Source organism: Lycium ferocissimum, chromosome 4 (assembly GCF_029784015.1).
Source record: "Lycium ferocissimum isolate CSIRO_LF1 chromosome 4, AGI_CSIRO_Lferr_CH_V1, whole genome shotgun sequence".
Classification (NCBI taxonomy): Eukaryota; Viridiplantae; Streptophyta; class Magnoliopsida; order Solanales; family Solanaceae; genus Lycium; species Lycium ferocissimum.
In genome coordinates, this window is record NC_081345.1 from 38497982 (window position 1) to 38523919 (window position 25938).

Here is a 25938-nt window from a genome sequence, read left to right on the forward strand (position 1 = left end):
GTTGTTGGATCGTACTGTTTTCGCATTTCAATTTGTGCAAATGTGAGATGTCTTTGGATATGGAGACTCAATGATTAGTTATTGGACATTACAAGCAGTGCCATAATTTTTGGAATTAAAACAATAGTGACTGGTGGACTGCTTAGGAGATAGCTTCAAGCCTTCAAACAATTCTTATGTTTTGAAGTATTCTTGATTAATGGGGGGAACATGGTAGATACGGATTAGTTGGGTCATAAATAGATGTGTTTTTTTTTTTTTAATAAAATACAAAAATTTAGGGTAATTTTTAAAAAAAATTGAGAAGGCCAAAACATAGATCTTGACCCAAAAAACAAGTTTGAGCCAGAATTTGGAATTTGAAGATTTGTTTTCAAATCTGTCAAAATTTTATGGCCAAACAAAGATTTAAAAAAATATGCTCCCAAAATTTATGGCCAAACGAAAGCATATTTTGCTCTGATTAACTAATATACATTCTTACTTTATTTAATTACTTAACCATGATAATATAGTTTGATATAAATACAAGCTACAAATAAGTATTTACCGCCATTACTTTCATTCCATAGTAACCTAACCCATCTAATAAAAGAGCTTTCCAGGTAAGTATTATCTTTGATTCCTTGCTCAATTCCAGTTTCTTGGTAAAAGATGCCAATTCTCAAATCAAATCAAGTAAAAATAAAATATGTCCATTTAATTAATTATGTCCAATTTGCACGATTGTCCTTCATACAGACTGGTCTTTAATTTTTGCTCTTCGCTTAAAAAGGTGGCTGAAAATACCTCGAGGTCTTTGGGTTCGAAATTCAGCGGAGTCAAAAATAATAATATTTTCGTAAGGTATAGGTTTCAATAAACCTATGCCTATTCGGGCGAAGTTACATAGAACCTATGCCGGAGATGACAGACTTTGCGTCATAAGACAAACTTTCAGTTATGCCTTAAGGCATAACTGGAAGACTTTGCCTTATAAGGCAGATTTTTTGCAAAAATCTTCCTTGCGATTTTTTTTTTTTTACTGAGTGGGATTCGAACTCAGAATTTTGGGCTATTTTCAGTCACCTTTTTAAGTGAAGGGAAAACTTTAAAGACCAGCTATTTGAGGGATAAAAATTAAAGATCACCAAAAAAGAAGTAATCCGAGCAAAAAAAATGATTAATTAGCACTACTACTCCTGTATTTAAAAAATGAAACAGAGTGTTTTAAAATTCAGAAAGGGGCACAACAGTCATATCTACTTTCAAATAATTTCCGCTTCGAAACTTTTGTCTCTGTCGTACGCGCAAATTCAGTTGCTTTTTAACTTTTTCACGAAGACATAGTTTATATACTTGCACAAATACAGAAACCCCATACCGGCAAAACTATCATCACATAAGACATAAAGACTCTACTGCATTCAATCTCTGAATGTCATTAAACCTCTCTTTGGGTATCAGAGATAGAGAAAATCATCTTCACTTCTTCAACGGACCACAATTTAGTGGACATAAAAATTATAGTAAATTCTTGCATGTGGTTGTTGTTTGAACTTTGAAGAGTTTTTTGTTATATAAGTTGGAAAGTTGAAGTGGAAGTGTTATCTTGGAGTAATTAAGAGCAGTGGGTGTTTGATAAATATTCAAATGGGGGTTTCCCAGAAGGATTCTTGTAAAATGGAAGGGTGGTTATATCTTGTTCGTTCTAATCGGTTTGGCCTTCAGTATTCAAGAAAACGGTACTTTGTTCTTCATGATCTTGTTCTCAAGAGCTACAAATCAAACCCACTTTCAAACAATGAGGTTGATCATTCTTTTCCTCTCTCTTTTTGTGTGCTGTGTAGTGCTAATTCTTGATAAATTATTTGGGTAAAATGCCCTTGTGTGTTTAACTAGTTCTCTAGTTATTTTGTGAAGGGGTACTGTTCTAGGTTCTTGGTTTTTGCTTTACAGGTTTAGCATTGATATAAATGGCTTAAGTTTAATGTATATAAGAAGTTCCTTGCTAACTTGTAATCTTTTTTTTTTTTTTTTTTTCATAATATAATACATGTAAGTGACAATTTCTATCTTGCCAACTTGTAAGCGGATTTGCCAGTATTCTATGTTATTTTTTGTGCTGATACTATCAGAGGCAAGTAATGCTGCACCCAATTTTTTGTGACAATGTGCTTGGAATTAATATTAACACACACACACACCCATGCATTGTAGATGCTCTATCCCACAAAGGCTGCGTACACACACTTTATTGCTCCTCCCACACATTGCCTGGGGACTATGTGACTAACATGTTGTTGTTGTTGATGTTGTCACACATACATTGTAGATGCATGCATAGGTGGGGCCAGGATTTTTACTGTATGGATTCTAAACCATAATTCTTTTTGCTTACTGAGCTGTATAGATTATCTTACATGTTATTTGAGTTTTTAACACAAATACAGGGTTTGAGCCCAACTTATTCGGTTCTGCCGAACCCTTAAGTACTACATTGGCTCTGGCCCTGGATGCATGTAACCCTTGAGCTCCGTGCTAAAACTTGTACTACGATTTTTCTGAGTTACTTGTAAGTGGTGGACTCATGTCGTATGGATTTTAAGTCGATTACAGCTCTTCAATGGTCTCTAAAATAGTCAAGTATCAACATTTCTTCTTCAAGTGGATGAAAAATTTATTTTTATAGTTCTTCTGCCCATATGTCATTTTGATTCTTTTGTAGGATCCTGTTAGAAGTGCTGTTATTGATTCCTGCATTAGGGTGACAGACAATGGGAGAGAAAGCATTCAAAGAAAAGTATGATCTTTATCCCAGTTCCAATACATGGCAGAGACTATTTGTTCTGACTGGGTTTTTATCCTTAAATGCATTGCCTTCCTTACTAGACTTTCTGGTTTTGTTACTTCTGCATTCTCCCAGGTTGTTTTCATATTCACTCTGTACAACGCCTCAAATCATAATGATCAGTTAAAGGTGCGGAAATTGCCCTTTCCCCTGTTTCAGCTTCTTTTGTTTTTTGAGACCAACGAGTGTCTAAAGAAATTTTACGAACAATAGTTAGGAGCAAACAGTCCTGAGGAAGCAGCAAGATGGATACAGGCCTTGCAGGAAGCAGCTTTAAAGGTATAAACTAGTCAATATGAGCCGTTAAAGTCTCCTTTCGTTGGCAACTGATGATAATGAAGAATTGTAGGCAGACATGGATAAAAGAACTGCAGTTGATCGTCCAAGGCGTGACTCACAGTCTTTGAGGTATTTTGATTTGGTCTACCAATATATTACTTTGCTAAATCCTGACCTTTGACTCAAAAAACAATGCTAAGGATCTTGGAGATACTATTCTTCGTACAAGCATCTGTCGCTTGTCTCTTGCTAATTTCTTCTTCTTCTTTTTTTTCCTTTTCGCCACACAGGTTAAATTGTTCCAACAAATCTCATCATCTGAATTCCATTGATTGGACTTTCTGTTCATCCTCGGTGGCAGATGCTACGACATCTGATGTTGTTGCACCCTCGTCCTGGACAATATTTGGTTGTCAGAATGGTAGGTTCTAATGATTGTTATGTTTGAGAAGCTGAAATTTCATGTAGGATTTTTTCTCTTATGATAATATTTTCGTCCTTGAGTGTCCATTAAGAAGTTCTGTTACAATGTCTCTGAGTCATTTTTCAGAAGTCTTTTAAGTCCTTATTAGTTCTCTTGCGAGGAAAGAGACATGGTTGACTTTATCTTGGGAACTTTTCTATGATCATTTCTCTGTCTTTCGATGCTAAATGGTCGCCTCCCCTGCTTTTGTTATTCTTATTTGCCAATTGTTCTTAAATCACTTGGGCATGCAGGTCTTCGGCTATTTAAGGAAGCTAAAGATAGGGAATCTCATGGGAAGGTAACCTAATATTGTCCAGCACATAAGGCAGTAAACCCACAAGCTCATGTTACTGAACTTGTCCCATGCTGTGCAGTGGGATGATCACCCTGCAATAATGGCTGTTGGTGTAGTTGATGGAACTTCAGAGGCCATTTTCCAAACACTCATGTCGCTTGGTCCTTCAAGATCGGAGTGAGTTGCAAAGTCTTTAACAAAAAAGTTTTCGTACAAGCTTCTATGGCAGATGCTTAATTGCTACTAAAAGTTGTATCTCTTTACGTATAAACTATAAGGTATAACTAAGACTTGGATAAGTTAAATGGAAATAAGAAATAATTGTATCCTTGAAATACTATGTATATTACTCTGCAGATGGGATCTCTGTTATATACTCATTGTATCCTTATAGCGTTATTCATTTTACTCTGCAGATGGGATTTCTCTTACTACAAGGGCAGTGTCATTGACCACCTTGATGGTCACACAGATATTGTTCATAAGCTTCTACGTCGGGATTGGCTACCTTGGTCAGGCACATGCATGATATTCACTCTCCAAACTGTTAGTACTTTGTTAGGGATTATAATTGACATAAGTTGTTGCAGGAGTATGAAAAAAAGAGATCTTCTTTTGCGGCGCTATTGGAGAAGGGAGGATGACGGAACATATGGTACCGATGTCTTTGTTAATTGTCTTTGGCAGCTTTTTAGAACTGCTCGGTCTGAGCATGACCTATCTGTTTACTCTTGCAGTTATCCTATATCATTCTGTGTTTCATCAGAATTGTCCATGTCAGAAGGGCTATGTTCGTGCCTGCCTTAAAAGTAATGTATGCCTTTAATGTTGAGGGAGTATAAAGTTCAATTTGTCGCTCTAGCTATTATGGATGTGTAATTTTATCATGGATGAGCTAACACTGAAAAATTCTCATAGTGCGTGGACGCCTAATTTTCTGCAAACCGTGCACGGTTGATAGTTTAATTGTTACATAGCATCAGTCATATGCTTCTATTCACTTTTTTTTTTTGCACAAGAGTATCCTTTGTAGAGCTGCACATTATGGATATACTTTGCTAATCATTGCAGGTGGAGGATATGTAATATCACCTGTGAATCAAAGGAAGCAGTCAGTAGTCAAGCATATGCTTGCTATTGATTGGAGATTCTGGAAATCTTACTTACGAGCATCTTCAGCCAGATGCATAACAATCAACATGCTAGGGAGACTTGCTGGTGTGTTTTTACTGCGAGATTTAGTTTCATATTAGTTACTTTTTTTCATGTTTACATATTATGACTGCTCATGGGGGCTGCTCAACCTGTAAATTTACTGCTGCATTTGTAGCTTTGAGGGAGCTTTTTAGAGCAAAATTAGGAGATTGCTCTTCCTCGTATCTCTTGGAGGAGCAGGTGAGAGACAAAAGACTGCATCAGGAAGTTAAGGCTGAAATACAAACTAGACTGGAAAATGGGAACAGTATGCCAGATATGGAAGAAGAAGAAGAAGAAGTCGCTAAAGCACCTTCTGAACATGCAAGCTTGATGGGGTTAAATGATGCATCGGATGAGTTTTTTGATGTCTCTGAACCACTTGATTATGACCAATCGGAAAATGGCTGGCCCTCTGATTTTGGCCCAGAGATGTACTCTCAGGTATTACCTTTTTAAACCAAAATCTTTGGGAGCTTCTATGAGCAGATAGCTTTTCAGAAATTCAGGAGGCTACATGAGGCATGACTTTCATGATTAAAGCATGTCTATCTATTTCTACATAATGGAAGATGTGAAACTTTCTTTCAACTAACTTTTACTTGAATGGCACCTTATGTTTTTTCTTGTGGTTTAGTTTATGTATTTTATCTGGTTTTAAGGCATATAAACTTGAGTCCAATAAATTTGTCTCTTACGACTTCCACATCTTAGGCTGACGACAATGTTAATGCGTTAATTTCATTTCTTATTTAATTTCATTTCTTATCCCCACCCTCAAAGAAAAGCTTCATTTCTCTTGAGTATTTCTTGATTCCCTTATTTAAACCCTAATGTAGCAGTCTATTTTGAACCTTATCCCCTCTTGCTCATACTTTCCTAGACCCATCATCTTGTTGCAGATCAGTATTTTTTCCGGATGTTTCTTTCCTCTTGGATGTCCTTACATCTTTCTCTTTCTTCAAGTTCTTTTTTTTTTTTTTTTTTTTCCAGGACACACGGCATGCCAGATTATCATCTGCTTCTGTTTTTGTGAAAAAGTTGCATGATTTTGCTGGTGAGTTTGATGTGTATTGCTATTTCAAAAAACTCAATTAATAGAAATGCTGAAGTTCTGAGGATTGAGATTCTTTTCCCACTTCAGTTCCAAAGCGAGGTTATGTAGATCTGCATGAAAAGGCAAAGGAAGATACATTGTTGTGCCATTATGGGTCCACTCTTCCAAAAGATCCAACTTGTAATTTGCCTTGCAGTTGGGCCCAAACAGATCCATCAACCTTTCTTATTCGGGGAGAGACTTATCTAGAAGATCGTAAGAAGGTGGGATTTCATAGTTGATTGAGCTATAACTGTCTTATTTTCGCATAAGCATGTTCTGTAAGTTTTATGTGGTCCATCTCTCTCATTTGATGTTGGAAACTAGAAATGCTTCCCTTTATCAAATTGATATCTGTGGTTCGATTTCCGGCCGTCTAATGATTAATATTTGAACCTTACCTACTGATCATCGCTTGGCAAAAGCCACAACATCTTGCTGTATCATAGTCAAGTGTTAGTTAAACTGCATTAAACAAAACTCCATTGTTTGTGATTCCTGTCACATAAAACATGTCTAAAATGGCATACCGACATGGAAACTCAACTTCAAAAAATGTGCAGGCTTCTTGGCTAGTCTGTTATGCTAGCGTGCATGAGATATTCTGGGTTCTTGCCCTATTCATCTTAAAATTTGTTTAGTTCGAATTGCAGATTTGTTTAGTTCGAATTGCAGAGTTATGTGCATTGTCCTAATTTCATGTCATTTACTGGCTGTGTGGCTCTGTTACAGATTAAGGCAAAAGGCACATTGACACAAATGGTTGCTGCAGATTGGCTGAAATCTGACAAGCGAGAAGATGATCTTGGTGGTCGCCCTGGGGGCATTGTTCAGGTTGCTTCTCTTATTCTGTGTGAAGACAATGAACATAACATATACATGTAGTTTATAAACCTGCTGCTTACCAACTTTTATCTGCAGAAATACGCAGCCAAGGGTGGTCCAGAATTTTTCTTCATTGTGAATATACAGGTTTATTCTCTTGCTTGTTTTATTTTATCTACCTTTTTTGTTATCCTTTGGAATTCCAGAGAGTTCATTTAGCTGAACGTGTCTTACATTCAGGTACCAGGTTCAACAACATACTCTCTTGCTCTCTACTATATGATGGACACTCCTATAGAAAACGCGCCCTTGCTGGAGAGTTTTGTTAAAGGGGATGATGCTTATAGAAATTCGAGGTTCAAGCTCATACCATACATATCCAAGGTTTGTATTCTGAAAATTGATATTTAACATAATCACTTGTTTTACAAGGTTTAATAATACATTTTGCAACTACCAAAGAAATTATATTGATGATCACGGAGAAATTCAAAGAGATGATACTGCATGCTTACGTTATATTCCCAAAATCCATGCATCCGAGCGAAAGTCCTTTTTTGTTGTAATGCTTCTGTGCTTTCTTTCTTGCTTTTTTGGGGGGACAAATGTTCTTTTATCAGCATTGCTGATTAATACTTAGCAATTTTATCCTTTTAAAGATCAGGAATGGTGGTATTTACTCCTATTTATTTGTCAGGGACCATGGATAGTCAAGCAGAGTGTTGGAAAGAAAGCATGCCTTGTAGGTCCAGCGCTTGAAATTAATTATTTTCGGGGAAAGAACTACTTGGAGGTAAATTTCAAGAGTATTTTTTTTTTTACAGGAAATGATGCTTTAATTTTGTTTGCACGTTATCTACTAATAGTTGGTGCAGTTAGATATGCCCATTTTCAAAATTTCGGAATGAACTACTTCCACTGCCGCAGAAGTTCTATATCTTTTGTTGGCAAATGTAGAATACTTAATTCTTTGCCACCGAGTGCTTTCCTCTTGAACTCATAAAAATTTACAAAAAAGTTTTTTCTCAATTGGCTAAGAGAGCCAGTAAGTAATGGAATTATCTATCACCTCCGCACACCCAGGACTGGACATCTGGAGCATGGATAATATAACATGGAGGCTTAACATTAAGTAAATCAAGAGATATGGATGGGTCTGATATTGATACCATGTTAGAAAATGAACTTTGACTTGCTAACCTTAAAAGCTAGCTCATGAAGTGACAATTGTCCAAAATCATACAAGTGAGACACCACATTCCCGCATCCAATGTAGGACATCTAATGACCCATTTAACCCTCTTTTAAGATTTGAACTTCTTAGAAGTCTAGAACTCAGAACTTTCCTGATGCACTAATTTCATGTGGATGAGTTCTTGAGGTATTACTCTGTATCTTTTCATCTTCCTTTTAGTTGTTGGGTAGAAAATATCCGGGAACCGAAAGGGCTCAATTGCTGGTTGACTCATGTGGCAATTTGACGCATTAGTTTTACAAAGTTGTAGTCAAAATTTAGTATCTATAGAATAATAAGTGAACCTAATACTAATACTGCTTGCATTGACATTCAAACCCCTCCGTAGTAAAGCATCTTTTTACGCCGGAAGAAATTTTTGCTCATAGTGGACCTAAAGAAGTTTTCTGATCTTTCAGCTGGATATCGATGTTGGTTCTTCTACTGTGGCAAGGGGTGTTGTAAGCCTTGTTGTTGGATATCTAAACAATCTTGTGATTGAGATGGCCTTTCTTGTCCAGGTAAACATTCATGTCCCCTTCTTCATTTAGCCATATATGGCTTGAATTGTAGAAGTGATGATATGGTCGATTACATGCAATATCAATAAGTATGACAAGCATAGAGTGACTTCTTTGAATATCTTTCTTCACAGGCCAACACCCCAGAGGAGCTTCCTGAATATGTTCTTGGAACTTGTCGTCTTAACCATCTGGATGTCGCTAAAGCTGTTCAAGTGAAACCATGATTCTTGTATATCTCAAATTTTTTTTTTTTCCATTTAATATAGCTTTCTACAAGGCAACATGGATGATGCCAATATAGAAGTGCAAAAGCTTTACAAAGTGACTATTCTTTGATTCAATCAAATGTCATGCCAGCAGTCTGCTGCATTGGTCTCAGCTGTATAATTTGCCCGATATCTCTGTTTCTAATTATCAGTAAACTCCATTATGAGTATATGCTATTTTTCCTGAAGGGGAATGTGTTTTTTCCAGAGTTACATCTAATCGTAATTTGATGTTCTTAAATATTGGTGTTCTAAGGGTTGTTGTTAATGTTAGTCTTTAAACTCCCTTTCTTTTTGGGTTGTAATGAGACTTGTTTTATAGGATAAATGGAAAAGGGCCAAAAATGTCTCTGGATTATTCAAAATGGTCTAAAAATATCCTTCATCTAGCTATTTTGTTAAAAATATTCATCTGGTTACATTTTTGATCTTTTGACTAACGGTCAACACTAAATTAAAAAGCAATGAAACTCTAAGCCAATTAAATAAATCTACCCATTCGATTTTTTCAGTTACGCGACCTGCTCGGAACCCGCCTGGAAAACATAAATCTCACCGAAAAAATTATTTTCAGACATTTTTCCTCTACTTTCTTATGTGCTTCAAGCTTTTTTAAAAACCCAATAATTGTGTTTTTATTTAAGGCCCTGTTTGTCCATAGATATCCAAAAAAAAAATCACTTTTTTTTGGAATTTTGGAGTTGGAGTTGTGTTTGGCCATAGTTTTTGAAATTGTAATTTTTGGTGAAATGTAGTTGTAAAAAAGTGAATTTTTTTTAAAATAAGTTTAGTTTTTTGAGTTTTTGGTATTCTGGAATATAACTTTAAGTTGTATTCGGAATTCTCATGGCCAAACGCTGATTTCGAAAAAAAGTGAAAAAAAGTTCCGGAATAAAGTGAATAATTCTTATGGCCAAATGGGGGCTCAGTGGGCGTTTGGCCATAAAAATTATTCACTTTTTTTCGGAGTTATATTCCGGAATATTGAAAATAAGAAAAACTTATTTTTCAAAATTTTTCAATTTTTTTCACTTTTTTACATTACATTTCATTAAAAACTAAAATTTCAAAAACTATGACCAAATACAACTTCAATTTCAACTTCAAAAGTTCTAAAAAAAGTGAAAAAGTTTTTGGTATTTATGGTCAAACCGGGGCTAAGTCTTCCCAAAAAAGAGATATTTGTGGAGTGATGAATGTCATCACCGCTTTTAGGCCCCACAGCACCTCAAGAAAAGCATGATGAGTGATCAAATACTCTGAGTCCCTCCAAAACAATCACATGCTCCGCCGACCACCTCACTTCCCATGCTCCCTCCCTCTTTACCCTATGACTTTACTATGAGTGTAACGTGTTTCTATCTTACATTTATTATTTCACCATAAAGTCCAATCCCCACCTACATTTCACTAAAACTCAAAAAAGTAAAAGCTGTTTTCCCCTCTATCTTCTCACCCTATCTTTTTCTGCAAAACCCTCAAGAAAGTACAGTGAAATGGCATGCTCAAGGGTTTAAGCAGAATTTTTTGGACATGCAAAAAGGTCCCTTTTTACCCAATTCAGGTTCCAACTTTTTAACGGTGTGTTTACTTTTTTCCCTATAATTTCTAGTAGTAATTAATTCTTCTGCCTAAATTGTTCTGTTGCATTTTCTTTTCCTCTCTGTTTTGGGTGCTGAGAGAATTGGGCTAAAATTTACAAATTTTAGGTCTCTGATTCTCGTTTGGTAGAAGCAGCAAGTTTGGTTTTCAAATTAATTTTCTCTTTCTGGCTATTTTCAGCATCCAAACAGAGAGTAAAGGAAAATGAACAACCTTGAGTTTTTCATTATTTTAGGGAATTATTTTTTAGCTTTCATGAAAAAAGGTCCAAATTTTTCTGTAAATAATAATCCTGTCAATTTACGTGACACTCTCTCTCTTTTGTCCCAAAAAATAATTTAATTTTAAATTTTTTATTATAATCTGATGAGATAATTTTTAACTTTAAACTTTGTATTTTATCCTAATAAAATGATTTATAGCCACATAAATATTTACGGCTTATTTTAAGTTTCAAAAGTCGCTTTTTAAACACTGTAGCCTAGTCAAAAGCCTTCATATAATTGAAATGGGGTGAGTTTGTGACGAAAAGTTTCTAGAAAACAATTCGTTTTCCTTTTTTATGACTCATTGCTAAAATAAGGTCTGAACATGATCTTTCTGCTTTACTTTTTATGCAACCCGTATCTTTTACAGAATGGCAGAATATGTCAAAAGTAATATGCATTAGATAGGCAAATAATTATGTTTGTAATACTAAATGAATAATAATAGTAGTAAAAATTAAATAATCATTTTAGATATTGAAAAAAATATGATGAAAAATATTTCATTTTGAATTTGACCTGAGATAGTAACAAATATTCATATTTCACAAAATTATAATTTTAACTTTTTAGAAAACGATTTTGTTTTGGTATTCGTATATATATTTTCGAGCTAAGATTTCCTTTCTGTTACAGGCCCTATTTTATGTGCTTGGAATCTTGCTAAGAAAAATTTATTATAGTAATTAAATAATGAGCTTTATGTATTTTTATCGTTTTTTGTTTTTGGTAAATTTTGAGGATAAATTAGAAGATTCCTTGATACTTAGAATCTAAATAGACTCCTATTTTTGGTAGGAATGTATACCATGGCTAAATAGGAGTAAATTTAGTACTCGTGACGTTTTAACTCACCTACTAGGTTTTGCATACGCGTATACTCCGTGTAATATTTGAATACGGTAACATAATAAATCTATGCGTATATATACATAGCAATATAGGTTTCGCTTTATTAAAGCAGTGATTGATAAAGGTGAGATATTAGAGAGCAATATGCATGGATTATGAGAGCAAAATTGGTGACGCATTCTTGTTTTAATTGCGCAATATAGGTTGCAAAATTAGATTTTTCCCTTGGTTGCACATACCTTTTGTAATAGCATATAGTTCTAATCCTTGTTTATTGTGTATATATAACTCAGAAGATTAATATGGTTGAACAAAATTGTTGGGATGAGATTCCAATGGGGCCTATTGTTGATGAAGACTTTGAGAGCATACTCAATGGTTTGGACTTTCCTATGGAAAGTTTAGAAGAAGACGGCCTCGGTGAAGATTGGGATACTAGTTTGTACCAGTTATTCGGCCCAATCCCTTCGGATTCTCTTATGACTTTACCTTCGGTGTCCCATGGCGATATTGCAAATGGCTGTGGTAATATTGCCAAGGGTCGTTTGGACGCAGTGCCTAATTCTAATAATACTGTAAGTTTTAACTTTGTTTTGTGTTATCTCTTTTGCATTACACTTTGCTATAAGGCAGCATACCTTTCTTTAATTAAAATAATTGATTTATTTTTGCTAAATAAGAAGATAATTGATTTATTTTTACTAAATAAGAAGCAGAGCTACTATATCTAAGGGAAAAAGAACAAGTTACTTTATTTTGGCTAAATATGCTTAAATAATATGCTGCCACTAAACAGGACAGTACAAAGAAAGAGTTGCTGTTAATTCTTTCACTGTATCCGTGACGTAGTTGATTATAACATCCACAATTTCAGAATTCTTAAGATGGAGAGAGTTTATTTCACCTATTTAACAAAACAAATGACCACAACGAAAAAGCCCATTAAGAGGCGAGAAAAATTTGAAAAGTATGCAAACCCTATTAGCATTTTCTTCCATCGTAAGGTTAAGAACTAAGAATAAGAACTTCAATGGAGTAAGATTAAGAACTTCAAGAGAACTTAACTTCAGTAAGAACTTCAAGAACGAACTTTAATAGCAGATGAGTAAAACTAAGAAATTCTACGATTGATCGTAACCCGCTTAACTAATAATTTTTGAATTTGTATTTCCGTTTGTAAAATAATGTCCTTTTCAATTGTCAAGGGCGTCTCAATAAAATTAATGGCTTAAAGCCAAATTTTAATCCGAGACCTTAACTATATACATATACATAAAAAATTTAGCGTTGCTATTTTTCATACTTGTTGCCTTTTATTCACATAGTAACATTAATATTTATAATAGTAAGCATTCATTCAATTTATAAGATGTTAGTATGTGTTTTAATACATTATCTTGGATGTTGTTGTAAAACTTTTATTTAATAATATGAACTTAAGTACTTTAGTTCAAAGTTCTAAAATATTTCTCTTAAAAGGTACATAGTTTTTCTTTCTGTCTCGTATTATATAAATTTTGTACTTTTTTTTTACAATTTTCAATATTGTCTAAGAGTAAATAAAATCATAAGATTCATCCTTACAATTTTTTGGGGCCTCATTGGGGACCTAAATCAAAGTTTTACTAGCCTCACCCTTGAGCCACCTCTTGACTAGCACTAGTTCGCTCAAACCTCGACTAGTTCTGAGGTACCTGCTACCTCCCATCTGCACAGTTACCACTTAACTCTGTCCACCAAAGCTTGGACAAATAGGATGAAATCACCTAGTGCTTTTGCCTCTTCTGGGGTTTAATGACACTAATTTTCTTTTCTTTCTTAGTCCCATCTCTATCTTTTTAATTTTTTTCTTAATATGTAGTGCTTTCCTCCTATAATGCTTTAAGAGGAAAAAGGGCTTGAAGATTGTTTCCCACACCGGGAGGTTCTAAATGTGTAGTTCAATATCTTGCTGTATGATACCATAAAATATTGTATAATAGTCATCCCCTGCTGTTTAGTATAAGTAGATTGATATATAGCTTTGTGAATTGTGCACGCTGAACCTGTTGGTGACTAATTCTCTCTCCGTCTCTTCTCTCTTTGCTGATCTTTGCCCTGATTACCCGATGAAAATGTCTCTCTAGGTTTGAAGTAAGGAATTAGTCTCAATCCCTGAGCTAATAATCACGAAGCTCTTCTGTAACCTTTAGTATTATGTAGTTGTTCAATGTCAAATTTGTTCTCCTCCTTGTAGAATGCTTATGTGAGAATATGCAAACCATCACGACATGTTCAAAACTATTTAGTGACCTATAGCACATTCAGTTTCCTTTTTGTTCGTTGCCTGGAATATCAGCGCTAATATGACAAAGTTGGAAGTTGAACTCTCAAACCTCCTCGCTTCTTTTGTCTCTCAATTTATTTGTTAAGCCACTTATAGTCAACTCCTAAAGAGTGGTTGCATTCCTTGCCAAAAAGTAGCTTTTCATTAATCAAAGAAATTTTCTAACTAGATTTTATCCTATCAGAACGAATTTCGTGAGGCCCAAGGGAATGTTATATTCCAGACACAGAGTACATCCTTCAAAGTTGGCGCTAAAGGCCGTCGCTCTAAGCGTGCACGATCGTCAACTTTGAATCCATGGCTTTTAATGGCTCCCATGTCTAGTACATCTTTTGCAGCCAAGAAGAATTCTGATGCCAAAAAGGGAAAGGAAAAGAAGAGGAGAAAACTATCAGGTGCTGTGGAGTCTAGTTTATTTAAAAAGTGCACACATTGTGAAATAACAGAGACACCACAATGGAGGGAGGGACCATTGGGTCCAAAGACCCTATGCAATGCCTGTGGAGTTCGTTATCGTTCTGGCCGGCTACTCCCAGAGTATCGGCCTGCTGCGAGTCCCACATTTGTTCCATCTTTGCACTCAAACTCTCACAGGAAAGTCATAGAAATGAGGAAAAAAGCAGTTGAGGAGTCTCCCCAATGTGACAGCCACAAGTTTGCTCCTCTGAGTAGTTATTTGTTTTGACATATATTGAAGAGATGACTATACTTTTAGTTAGGTGCTTAATTTACTTCATTGTTTTATTCTCCACTGTTTGGTTATATGGTATTGTGTAGTCAGGTTAAAAGTTCATGTACAAAAATGGGATGCAGGAAGTTCTAGGTTAGCATAATTAGTCAAAGCCCGATTGGAGGCGGATGATGCAGTTTTCTGATGTAAAATCTAAAGTCGATGAATAGATAGCCAGGTACTTCCAACTTGTTTTCTTGGAACTAATACAGTTTTGTTTTTGTGGTGGTTTCATATACAGCACTTAAGAGTCTGGTCGACCACTCTTTCAAAATTTATTTATTTTTATTAACCAAAATTGGCCAAAAGCCATAAGAATTTTTGGTTGGACCAATTTTTTATTAGTTTATCTCTATTTTTTTTTAATGCCCGAAAGACCCTTTCGAAAATAGCACTCCTAACTCTCTTACTAATAAACCAATTTTGTATTAGTTTATCTCTTCCGTTATTTTCCATCTTTATATATTATTATTTTTCTTTTTTGGGAATTTGTTCTAAGGTCATTTTAACAAAAAAGATGCATGTTATCATCTTTTACTAAACATGCATACTAGTTGTGTGTTATCAATTTAGCATTTTTTTGCACACAAAATCATTTATCTATAAAATTAATTCCAACGCTTAAAAGTTCTTTTCAACATTGATGCTTATAAGTTACTTTTGATAAGTTAATCCAAATGGATTCTTAATAACCGTAGGATACACTAACCACATAACTCTAAACATGCATATCCATCCCTGATACTTGCATGTATCTGTTCGTGTAATTATTAAATAGAAATATGCTTAATAATTATAAATGAATAACTAATACCATAAAGAGTGATCAGTATTCCACTCATATGAATATCAAGAAATTCATGATTTGTTTTATTTTCTAAATAACAAAATGGCATACATAAACTCAGAAAGTGTTTTTCTTTAACACATTTGTATAAATAGTTAGGAAAAATAATCTAGTAAGCACAAAACTGTTTATAACAAGTGTTATTCACATATTTGAGATGGAAGAGATAGAATGTAAATTTATAATATATTTAAAAACAAAAATAAAAGAGAATTTGAAAAATCACCTAGTAACTAAATCGTGTAATTATCAGGAATTTTATTCTTTCTTTGCGAATTTAAGAGTATAATTATTCTCCTCAATTAAATTAAATTTTATGATGATCGAGTATTTACTTATCAGACTGACCGTTTAAAATTGCATAGTCACACTAATTACATCTAAATTTAATTACAAAACATCCTTCCAAACATGCTTTTGCTATTCTTTCATCTTAAAAGGAGCACACCCTCACTAATAAATTTAGACAAGTTGTTTAGCGAGTCGGATTTTAACAAAGGGGTTCAAAAATATAAAGAAGTTAAGATAAATAGAAGCAGTCACGTGATTCAACGTCCACTATATATATATATATTAAAAATAATTTTCACCTTATATATACAGTGTAATTTTTTGTCGAAAGAGTTTGAATAAACCCCCTTGGCCCTTACTGGCTCCGCCCCTATAGACAAGCACTCCCTAGTTGATTTGATTTGGTAAATCTCTAACCATTTAAAAAAAAAAAAAAAAAGTCAATGCCCAATACAACTCACATGTATTCACACAGTAGAGGGAAAAAAAAGGGACCGACAAAGGATTGAGGATTTAGATACTGCAGAAGAAAGATATAACCGCTTGACAAATAATTCTTTCGTATGTCAAAGAGAACCCGCCGCATTGAGTTACCAAGCGTCTACAACAGCATATGTCATCTGTGGTCTACGGTGAGATGAAGTAATAAAGTAAACTGGTAGAAACAAAATGACTGAAATACCCTTGTAAACATGCCAAGCTGGCATGTTGACCCTTAGCTCCGTGCTTATTGCGGCTTATATAATAGTAGTACAAATAATAGTTATAACAAAAAAAAAAAAAAAAAAAAAAAAACTAGTAAGCACAAAACTGTTTATAACAAGTGTTGTTCACATATTTGAGATGGAAGAGATAAAATGTAAATTTATAATATATTTAAGAATAAAAATAAAAGAGAATTTGAAAAATCACCTAGTAACTAAATCATGTAATTATCAGGAATTTTTGTTCTTCCTTTGCGAATTTAAGAGTATAATTATTCTCCTCAATTAAATTTAATTTTGTGATGATCGAGTAATTACTTCTAAATTTAATTACAAAACATCCTTCCAAACATGCTTTTGCTATTCTTTCACAGCCCTGTTTCACTGCTTTTTAAAATAAATTTTTAAAAAAGTACTTTTTTCAAAAGGACTTTTTAAAAAAGTACTTTTGGTTAAAAGCGGATTTGTGTTTGGCCAATTAATTTAAAAGTACTTTTGAGCAATAATTACCATGCTTTTAAAAAGTGCTTCTATATGTATTTTTCTCAAAATATTTTTCAAAAAGTACTTTTGGGCAAAATTTATTTTTAGACTTCCTCAAAAGCACTTATTTTCTCCCAAAAGCTTTGGCCAAACACTCATACTTTTTTAAAAATAAGCACTTATTGAAAAAATAAGTACTTTTGGAGGAAAAATGTACAAACAAGCTATAAAAGGAGCACACCCTCACTAATAAATTTAGACAAGTAGTGGCAGAGCCAGGATTTTAACAAAAGGGATTCAAAAATATAAAGAAGAAGACAAACGAAGAAGCCAAGAGGGTTCAACGTCTACTATATATACATTAAAAATAATTTTCACCTTATATATACAGTATAATTTTTTCGTCAAAGAGAGGGTTCTATGAACCCTCATTCTTATCAAGCTTTGTGAGACAAGCACTCCTTGTTGATTTGATTTGCAAATCTCTAACCATTTAAAAAAAAAAAATTAATGCCCAATACAACTCACTTGTATTCACACAGCAGAGGAAAAAAAAAAAAGGAACGACAAAGAATTTAGATACTGCAGAAGAAATATATAACTGCAGTGACAAAGGTGGCAATTCCTTCAGATGTCAAAAGAGAACCCACGCGTTGAGTTACCAAGCGTCTACAACAGCATATGTCATCTGTGGTCTACTTAAAAGAGATGAAGTAATAAAGTAAAGCGGCGTGTAAACGAAATTCGTAAACTTTGTGCATGTTGACCCTTAGCTTTGTGCTTATTGCGGCTTATATAATAGTAGTAGATCTAGTAGTACTTCACGCATTAGGTTCTGTTTCTTAAATATTTTTATGTATAATAATAAATTAATCCTAACTAGTAAATTTATCCGCGCTTCGCGCGGTTATAAGAAAATTTTTTAGATAGAAAAGATTTTGCAAATAGGAAATATAAACTACATCTTTTTATATGTATCTATAAAAGTTATATTTGCATTTTACTTTTTTAAGTATTTTATGATGTTTACTATATTTTGAAAAAAAATAACAAAGAAGAAATGTGATATACAAAGAAAAAGAAAATACGAAACAGATTTATCTGGCTATGCATTCCTCTTTTCTTCAAAATATTTTTCATTTTTTTCCTTTCTATTTTTCCCTCTTTAATCATGTGTTTTGGCGACGTGGTACGCCTTTTCCTACTTTTTTTTGGTTTTCTTTAGTTACTTTTTTTTTTTTTTTTTTTTTGTCTTTTTATAGTTATTTGAAAGTAAAAGTTATAAGCTACACAAAACCATTTTTTTTTTAAATTAAGTAATCTTGATAATATTTGTATGAGCAGATTAAGCACACCCAAGTTAGCAGGGAATATTAGTCGACTTATAACTTTTAAAATTATTGTTATGATTTTGAATATTATAAAAAGTGAATCACTTCTTTGTAAAAAGAGTAACAAACTTTGATCAGGGAGGAAAAACTTTGACCGGGCCTCAATACATACTATCCATTTCTGGAAATTTTTTTAGATCCTCCACTTCGATTCTGATTCAGGTTTCACTTTTTCATTATTTGTTCCTCATCTGATTTCGATTCTCAATTTACTTTTCTTGCGGTTCGTTCTTCCGAGTAGCTTTTTCTTCAATTGTAAAACCTCAATAGAATCAAACTAACGGCTCTTCGTCACCGCAGTTGTCTAAACTCCTCTCCACCATCGCCTAACGCCTTTGTAACCTTCTTTATTTCATGTTTCATTTCATCGAACCTTGCAAAACTTTCTTTTTATTCCATTATCAATCATTTTTCTGGCAAAAAAATTTCAAACCGTGTCTTATTAATCGGTTGATGAGAATGTGAAAACCTTTATATATATAGATGTGAGTATGCACAAAGTAAGTTTGATTCTATCAAAGAGTTTAGTAACTGAAAACCCACGTTATTAAATCATTATGATTTATCGTTTAATTATGAATTTCAGTAATAGTTGTAGCATTTCAGTATGCGAATTGTTTCCCTTTAATAATGAATTTTGAGTTTTCATTTTTTTTAAAAGAATGAGTAGTGATCTTTGCTTTTATTGATAAAGACGTGGGGGAGAGGGAGTGTTATTTGCTTTTACTAATAAATTTACTACAAATTAATCACATTAAAAGAGAAGGATAAAAGAAGATCAGTTAGTGATCTACTGATCTTAGACATGAGGAAAACTTATTCGCTATTACTAATAAATTTAATACAAATAAATCACCTTTATTATTGGGAAAGGAGAAAGTTTTAACAAAAATATTTAGAGACTAATAAAACCAAAAAGGAAAAACCAGAACAATGAAAAAAAATAAAGATAAATAGGATCCTTAGCCAAAGATAGGTGCCACATCACTGCCTTAATGCCTAACTTTACATTATAGATAAATTTTCGCTAGTTCATAACATGCTTTTGGTTGAGCGGCATGAAAAATAATTAAATATTTGCACGCTATTATCATATCCCTAATACTTCCGGCCCCTCAATTGTCTACAACCTTCACGAAATACATACTCTTTTGTCTAAGAGCTACCCGTTGGTGAGTTGAATTGTAGACAATCTTTTCAATAGTCTAGAATAACAATGTAAATAATGAAGCTTAAACAACAAAATCAGTTAGCTAAAAGAATCGATAACTATGAGTGGCAATTGGCAAGCACATGAAAATGATAGAGATAGCCCAAATGCACAGCAAGTAGAATGAAATTCCTTAGATCCCACCTTGTCTTTTTCCACTGCCATAAGCATGATCTTGGGTTGATAACGCCTTATCCCCCCAAAGCAATTGCTTCATCAAGTCATTGGATATGATGAGATATGTTTTGAAAAGTATATCATGATATAAATAACAGCTTTCTGCCGTTACAATTTCGGGAAGAGAATGGAGAGGACTAAAATCTTATCATCTTGCATTTTCTAAACGTCACTTTAGTTACTTAAGTAATTGATGAGATCATTATTGCAAATTATTTCATGAAGTATACTGTTACAATTTATGGGAAGAAACCTAGAGGACTAAATTCTTTCATTTGTCACCTTTAAAACGTCTTCCTCATTAATTAAATAGTTATTTAGCCATTTATACATTTTTAAGAATAAGTTGAACAAAAAATTAGGAGAAAAAGGCAAAAAAATCACAAAAAAGATAAATGTAATTCTAATGAAGAGGTCATACATCAAATTGTTACGCTGCTTTTATATTATATATAGATTATTCAATACAAATCTACACTAATACCTGATAACCTATATTTAAAAAAGTTTTAACAATGATAAGATAAATTTGGTGTAGGCTTTTGGCCGTGCAATATGAAATCATGATTTTATATTTTGATTTCAAATTAGCATTTTTTATGCAATTTGCAAAAAAATTCAAGTTTTCAACTTAAACTTCATATCATGATTTCAAATCGCAAATTCTCCAAAAGGGTACGATTTAAGATTCTAAATCATGGTTTCAATTTATTTTTTTAAATGTAAAATTTGACTCATAAGTTTATAATTTGTAAAAAAAGATTCATAAGTTGGTAGATATTTACCAATCATGTTTACCAATTCAAATATAGTAAAAGAAATACATGATCGATATGAAGAGATTGTTCGTACCATGTGGAAAGATTATATTATAGAGTACACTACAGTCTACAATTCATGTTCAATTTTTCTTTTTATTGAACTAAAGTTCGATCAATTGTTATTGTATTTTTTAGACCTTATAGCGTATTAATTTTGTTATGAACTATAATTTGCTCATTTGGTAAGATTGTATAAGAATATAAAAAATTTGATGGTTTTCATAACTTGTGGATCTTATGCCTATGAGAAAAAGTATAACTTAAGAAATTTAAATTATATGTGCAAATAAAATTTTAACGTCAAATCAATCATGATTTCAAATGGCTCGATTAATCCATTCAATTTTAAAAAATCTGTGGACTTTTCTACTCCAAAAAAGTAGCAACATAAGATGGTGTAAAATACTCCTATCAGTAAAAAATGAACCTCTGTCGTGAGTAAAAAGAGGGTACTCATTATCTCGCAACCAAATATCTCGTCTCTGTCTCTTCTCTTTCTCACATTTCTTCCTCTTTTCTCTCAGATTTGTTTAGTTTAGATCCGAAAATATAGAAAAAGATATAATTTTGCTCTAAGAGACGTTTCAGATTAAAAATTGAGACAGTGATGATGAATAAGAAAGAGAGAAAATGGACTTGAGTTTTGAATAAGTAGTTAGTGTCTGTATTTCTGGTTCTCTTATCGTAGGTTTAATCCAAAAACATCATGTAAGCCGAACAGAACTACTTGTTGAAGCCCAAAAGTCTGTAAATGTAAGGTTTTTAAGTTGAAGCCACTTTGTGTCAGAAAGTAGTCTTTTGGTTTTGGGATTTGATTGAAGAGGGAATTAATGAACCTGTTTATATGTACACTTTATGTCTATATGTAAGCACTAGGCTTACTTGTTTTGTTCCAAATGGAGTAATTGTTTGGATTAACTTGTGTACTTTCTCTCTTTAGTTTCTTTCTTTCTTCTTTTGTAAATTTAACACATCTTTTGCTTCTTTCTCGCTGCCTCTCCATTTTCAAGTTTAGTAAATGTGTTTGTGCACCGTCATAAATCAAATCTGAAACTGCGGGTTCTGATCATCCAAAAAAAAAAAAAAAATTGCGTCAAACAAATTAATTTATTGAAGAATTAATTATGAAGTCTTAAAAGCTTAGATAAGGAACAAAGAGTAGATGTATTTATTAGTTTGGTGTAAAGATTGAGCCAGATTAGATTTTTTTTTTTTTTGGTGTGTGTGTGTGTGTGGGTAGGCTTTTTGCAGTACTATATCTTTAATTATCTTCTTTTACTTAATTTGTTCCTGAAATTTTTTTTCTTATCTTTGGTACCAGAACTTAATGAAGAAGTAGGAAGCATTCCAAAAAAATTCATTTGCAGTTGTTGCGAAACGTAACAATATAAGAAGAAAGGAAGTGGCTTTTGCAGGAGTAGTGAAATGGATGAGGTGGAAGAGAATTGTTTGGACTCTCAGCTTTGGCATGCTTGTGCAGGAAATATGGTGCATATTCCTCCAGTGAACTCCAAAGTCTTTTACTTCCCACAAGGTCATGCTGAGCATACGTGTACAGATGTCGATTTCACTTCACTCCCGAGAATTCCTGCTATGATCCTATGTAGAGTTGATGCTGTAAAGTTCTTAGCTGACCCTGAAACTGATGAGATTTATGCCAAGATTAGGCTTATTCCAGTCGAAAACAAGGAGCATGACTTTGAAGATGACACTGTTTTAGGAAGTAGTGTGGTTGAAACAACAGAGAAGCCTACTTCATTTGCTAAGACATTGACTCAATCGGATGCGAATAACGGGGGTGGTTTTTCAGTTCCCAGGTACTGTGCAGAGACAATTTTCCCCAGTTTGGATTTGAAAGCTGATCCACCTGTCCAGACTGTGATGGCTAAGGATGTTCATGGTGAAATTTGGAAGTTTAGGCACATTTATAGGGGCACGCCAAGGAGGCATTTGTTGACGAGTGGTTGGAGTACATTTGTGAATCAGAAGAAGCTGGTTGCGGGGGACTCCGTTGTGTTTCTGAGGGCTGAAAATGGTGACCTTTGTGTTGGAATTCGCAGGATAAAGCGAGGTGGTATTGGTGGGACGGAAATCCAATCTGGGTGGAACTCTGCAGCTGGTAATTATGGTGGATCTTATGCATTTTTGAAGGAAGAAGAGAACAATATGATGAGAAGTCGTAGTAATGGAAATCTGAATTCTCTTGGTGGGAGATTTAGAGATAAGGGAAAAGTGAGCCCTGAATCAGTTGTTAAGGCCTCATATCTCGCTGCTAGTGGCCAGCCTTTTGAAATTGTTTACTACCCTCGTGCAAGCACTCCAGAATTTTGTGTTCGGGCGTCTTCTGTGAATGCTGCAATGAGTGTTCAATGGTGCTTAGGGATGAGGTTCAAAATGGCTTTTGAAACCGAGGATTCTTCTCGGGTCAGCTGGTTCATGGGAAGTATATCTTCGGTTCAGGTTGCTGACCCCGTCCGCTGGCCTTATTCACCATGGCGGCTTCTTCAGGTAATGCAGCTACTTTCAGTTCGATTTGGACCAATGTATAACTGCTTATTAATTTCATGCTTATTAATTTCAATTTGTCATTATTCTGATACTAGTAGCGAGTCGATATACTTCACAGTTGTTTTAACATATTTTTCATAGTTTTGCTACTCGTCACAACTGATTCTATTTCTACTTGTGACTTGGTTGATAAAAAATGAAAAAACGAACTCCCAATTTGAGTTTGATATTTAAGCTTGAATTCATCTGCACTTGGCTGATATGAGTGTCAATTCATTGAATCTTGTTAAAATACTCTTGGTCATAAAAGAGCTACTTGCATCCGGTGTTCACACAAAACCAATAAATGCAAGACATTTGTCTTCACATAAACATTTATCACTTAATCATGCCTGATAAATATGCATTCTACCCTCTATTTATCTCTCAACAATGGTACTTAACATAGTTTAGTGTAAACACACAAGTATAGGTAAGTATTTTCCTGTTGAACTTCCTCAAGATCAGGTGTTGCATTCTATTGGGACGACTTTAGATATTTCAAATTATTTCTGTAATTGCATTTACTGTTACTGCTACTGTGGTGTAATTGGATTTTGAAGTGCTAAATCCAGTGGTAACATTTGGTTGTAGTTTGTTTTTATAAACTTCTCTCTGTGATATACTCCAGGTAACATGGGATGAACCAGAATTGCTGCAGAATGTAAAGCAAGTCAACCCATGGCTTGTTGAATTGGTTTCTAATATGCCCGTCATTCACCCGTCACACTTCTCACCACCAAGGAAAAAGTTGTGTTTGTCACAAGAATTTGCACTTGACCGCCAATTTCTATTACCTTCATTTTTGGGCAACCCCCTCAGGTCGAGCAGTCCTTTTTGTTATCTATCTGACAACATCACTGCAGGCATACAGGGAGCCAGGCATGCTCAATTTGGAGTACCTTTATTGGATCTCCACCTTAGCAAAAAGTTACAGTTGGGAGTTCTACCACCCGTTTCCCAACCAGTTGATGCTGATTCCGAAATTTCTAATGGCATCAGTGAAGTCGAAAAAGAGAGCAACGAAAATATATCTTGCTTGCTTACCATGGGTATCTCTAGTCAGATGTTGGAGAAAGCTGATAATGTGAAGACACCTTGTTTTTCACTCTTTGGCCAACCAATTCTCACTGAGCAGCAAATGTCAAGTGGCCGCTCAACTAATGCTCCTCCACAAGAAGCAAAATTCGAAACTGAAAGAATTTCTCTGGGCTGGAAAGGCCTTCCAGAAAGTCTATCAAGCGCTACGTTTCTCTGGAATCAAGGTTATCACGCAGCTGAACTTGGCGCCAGTACTGGTCACTGCAAAGTATTCCTAGATTCAGAGGACGTAGGGCGTACTCTTGATCTCTCAGTTGTAGGATCATATGAAGAGCTGTATAAAAGACTTGGAGACATGTTTGAGATGGAAAGATTAGATATGATGACCCGTGTGCTCTATCTAGATGCAACAGGGGCATCTAGGCAAATTGGAGATGAACCATTCAGGTGCCTATGTTGCTTCCACTACTTTCTAATCTTGAATTCATTCATGTCAAGAAACGTTTCTAATAAAAAGTTCTTATCAATGTTCTCCTTGGACTTGTATTATAGTGACTTCATGAAGACTGCAAAAAGACTGACGATTCTGAAGAACCCTGCCATCAGTGCTGTCAGGTAATTTTTAGAAATTGAATTCTTCCTTTAGCGACTGTTGTCTTGTATGAAACCATCAGAGCTAAATCGTTCTACCATGAAAGGTTTGTAGATCTAATTTCAAGAATAATCGTTCCAACTTATTCCAAGTTGTGCGGTTTTACTATGACTTTCAGTCCTTCACTACCAAGGGAATTAGTACATTGTGATTAATGCTTAATATCTTGTATTTCAGGAAATGGCTCACTGATCTGCCAGTGCTCAACGTTGTCTAAGATTCCTCAAACCAGGGAGGAGCAAAATTAGCTTTTATTGCGTACGTGAATAAGTATCTACCTCTAGTGTCAAAGAAGACTATAGTGGAACATGGATATGTTTTAAGGATGTTCAGTTTTCTTAATGTTGGAAATAATGCGAAGGTCGTTCTGCTTACCACTTCTTGCTTAGCTGTAACCACATGTTAGTTAGTGGTATTATCAAAAAGACATCAAATTTTAATCATGTGGAAGCATATTTTTATTTCTTCCACATCAATATGCTTGTCTTCTGCTCGTGTTCCTCATCTGCAAGGTCTTTGATGATATGCTTGGCATTACAAAGTTTAAATTAGAGTCCGAATTTTTCTGTCATGTTGAGAGAGATTTCTTATGCTTTTCATGGTAATGATCAGTGAGTTTTCATTTTCTCCGGATGACCGAGTACGGTTGCAAACATGACACAAGAATTCAACAACAATGCTTAATGTGTCGTGCACCATGTATTCTCGCAAGATTCAGTCCTTTGTTGCTTTGATTCATTTAAAAAATCACATCACTTAATCTTAGCTATGCAGATAGTTTTTGGAACAGATCCGAAAGAAGAAGAAACAGAAAGGTGGGGACAGGCTGTAGTTTCGTCGCATGTGAGTTTGAAAACATGCTGATTATCCACACAACCTATTTACCGAAAGTCGTAGGATCTGTAGTTTAATTTATATATTTGTTTTCTCAATGTCAATGATAATTGACGAGGCACACGTGAGGATGTGGGACGCGAAGCATAGACCAA

The 25938-nt window shown here is 34.3% G+C and overlaps 3 protein-coding genes across 6 annotated transcripts; all 3 read left to right on the forward strand.

Annotated features, from left to right (window-relative positions):
* Positions 1 to 1339: 1339 nt before the first annotated feature.
* Positions 1340 to 9250, forward strand: LOC132052779 (protein ENHANCED DISEASE RESISTANCE 2-like). 2 transcript variants are annotated; one of them, XM_059444461.1, is made up of 21 exons: positions 1340 to 1788; positions 2708 to 2782; positions 2906 to 2959; positions 3044 to 3109; positions 3180 to 3238; positions 3400 to 3530; positions 3827 to 3873; positions 3950 to 4047; positions 4287 to 4382; positions 4461 to 4525; positions 4608 to 4679; positions 4942 to 5088; positions 5201 to 5508; positions 6058 to 6121; positions 6209 to 6384; positions 6893 to 6994; positions 7082 to 7132; positions 7226 to 7369; positions 7683 to 7778; positions 8639 to 8740; positions 8875 to 9250. In XM_059444461.1, exons 1-21 carry the CDS (start codon positions 1633 to 1635, stop codon positions 8965 to 8967), a joined length of 2202 nt encoding a protein of 733 aa, XP_059300444.1. In that variant the 5' UTR covers positions 1340 to 1632; the 3' UTR covers positions 8968 to 9250. The 2 variants fall into 2 exon arrangements, with proteins under 2 accessions (XP_059300444.1, XP_059300445.1); XM_059444462.1 differs by lacking the exon at positions 1340 to 1788 and adding an exon at positions 2310 to 2554.
* A 1060-nt stretch (positions 9251 to 10310) lies between these two features.
* On the forward strand, positions 10311 to 14973 carry LOC132052780 (GATA transcription factor 11-like). 3 transcript variants are annotated; one of them, XM_059444465.1, is made up of 3 exons: positions 10311 to 10590; positions 12026 to 12304; positions 14240 to 14973. In XM_059444465.1, exons 1-3 carry the CDS (start codon positions 10543 to 10545, stop codon positions 14738 to 14740), a joined length of 828 nt encoding a protein of 275 aa, XP_059300448.1. In that variant the 5' UTR covers positions 10311 to 10542; the 3' UTR covers positions 14741 to 14973. The 3 variants fall into 3 exon arrangements, with proteins under 3 accessions (XP_059300448.1, XP_059300446.1, XP_059300447.1); XM_059444463.1 differs by having other exon boundaries at positions 10311 to 10573; positions 12023 to 12304; XM_059444464.1 differs by having other exon boundaries at positions 10313 to 10590; positions 12023 to 12304.
* A 6160-nt stretch (positions 14974 to 21133) lies between these two features.
* Positions 21134 to 25419, forward strand: LOC132052782 (auxin response factor 18-like). The gene is made up of 5 exons (XM_059444466.1): positions 21134 to 21462; positions 22031 to 23217; positions 23888 to 24744; positions 24850 to 24912; positions 25127 to 25419. Exons 2-5 carry the CDS (start codon positions 22135 to 22137, stop codon positions 25164 to 25166), a joined length of 2043 nt encoding a protein of 680 aa, XP_059300449.1. The 5' UTR covers positions 21134 to 21462; positions 22031 to 22134; the 3' UTR covers positions 25167 to 25419.
* The last annotated feature ends 519 nt before the right edge of the window (positions 25420 to 25938 follow it).

Excerpts from the sequence above, each read along its gene's own strand:
- LOC132052779 (XM_059444461.1), top strand. The coding sequence starts at position 1,633 with ATGGGGGTTTCCCAGAAGGATTCTTGTAAAATGGAAGGGTGGTTATAT. Across the intron at positions 6,995-7,081 it reads GCCCTGGGGGCATTGTTCAG|AAATACGCAGCCAAGGGTGG; the intron begins GTTGCTTCTCTT and ends TTTTATCTGCAG. Across the intron at positions 7,370-7,682 it reads TCATACCATACATATCCAAG|GGACCATGGATAGTCAAGCA; the intron begins GTTTGTATTCTG and ends TTTATTTGTCAG.
- LOC132052780 (XM_059444463.1), top strand. The coding sequence starts at position 10,511 with ATGCTCAAGGGTTTAAGCAGAATTTTTTGGACATGCAAAAAGGTCCCT. Across the intron at positions 10,574-12,022 it reads TCCCTTTTTACCCAATTCAG|AAGATTAATATGGTTGAACA; the intron begins GTTCCAACTTTT and ends TATATAACTCAG. Across the intron at positions 12,305-14,239 it reads TGCCTAATTCTAATAATACT|AACGAATTTCGTGAGGCCCA; the intron begins GTAAGTTTTAAC and ends TTATCCTATCAG.
- LOC132052782 (XM_059444466.1), top strand. The coding sequence starts at position 22,135 with ATGGATGAGGTGGAAGAGAATTGTTTGGACTCTCAGCTTTGGCATGCT. Across the intron at positions 23,218-23,887 it reads CACCATGGCGGCTTCTTCAG|GTAACATGGGATGAACCAGA; the intron begins GTAATGCAGCTA and ends GATATACTCCAG. Across the intron at positions 24,745-24,849 it reads ATTGGAGATGAACCATTCAG|TGACTTCATGAAGACTGCAA; the intron begins GTGCCTATGTTG and ends CTTGTATTATAG.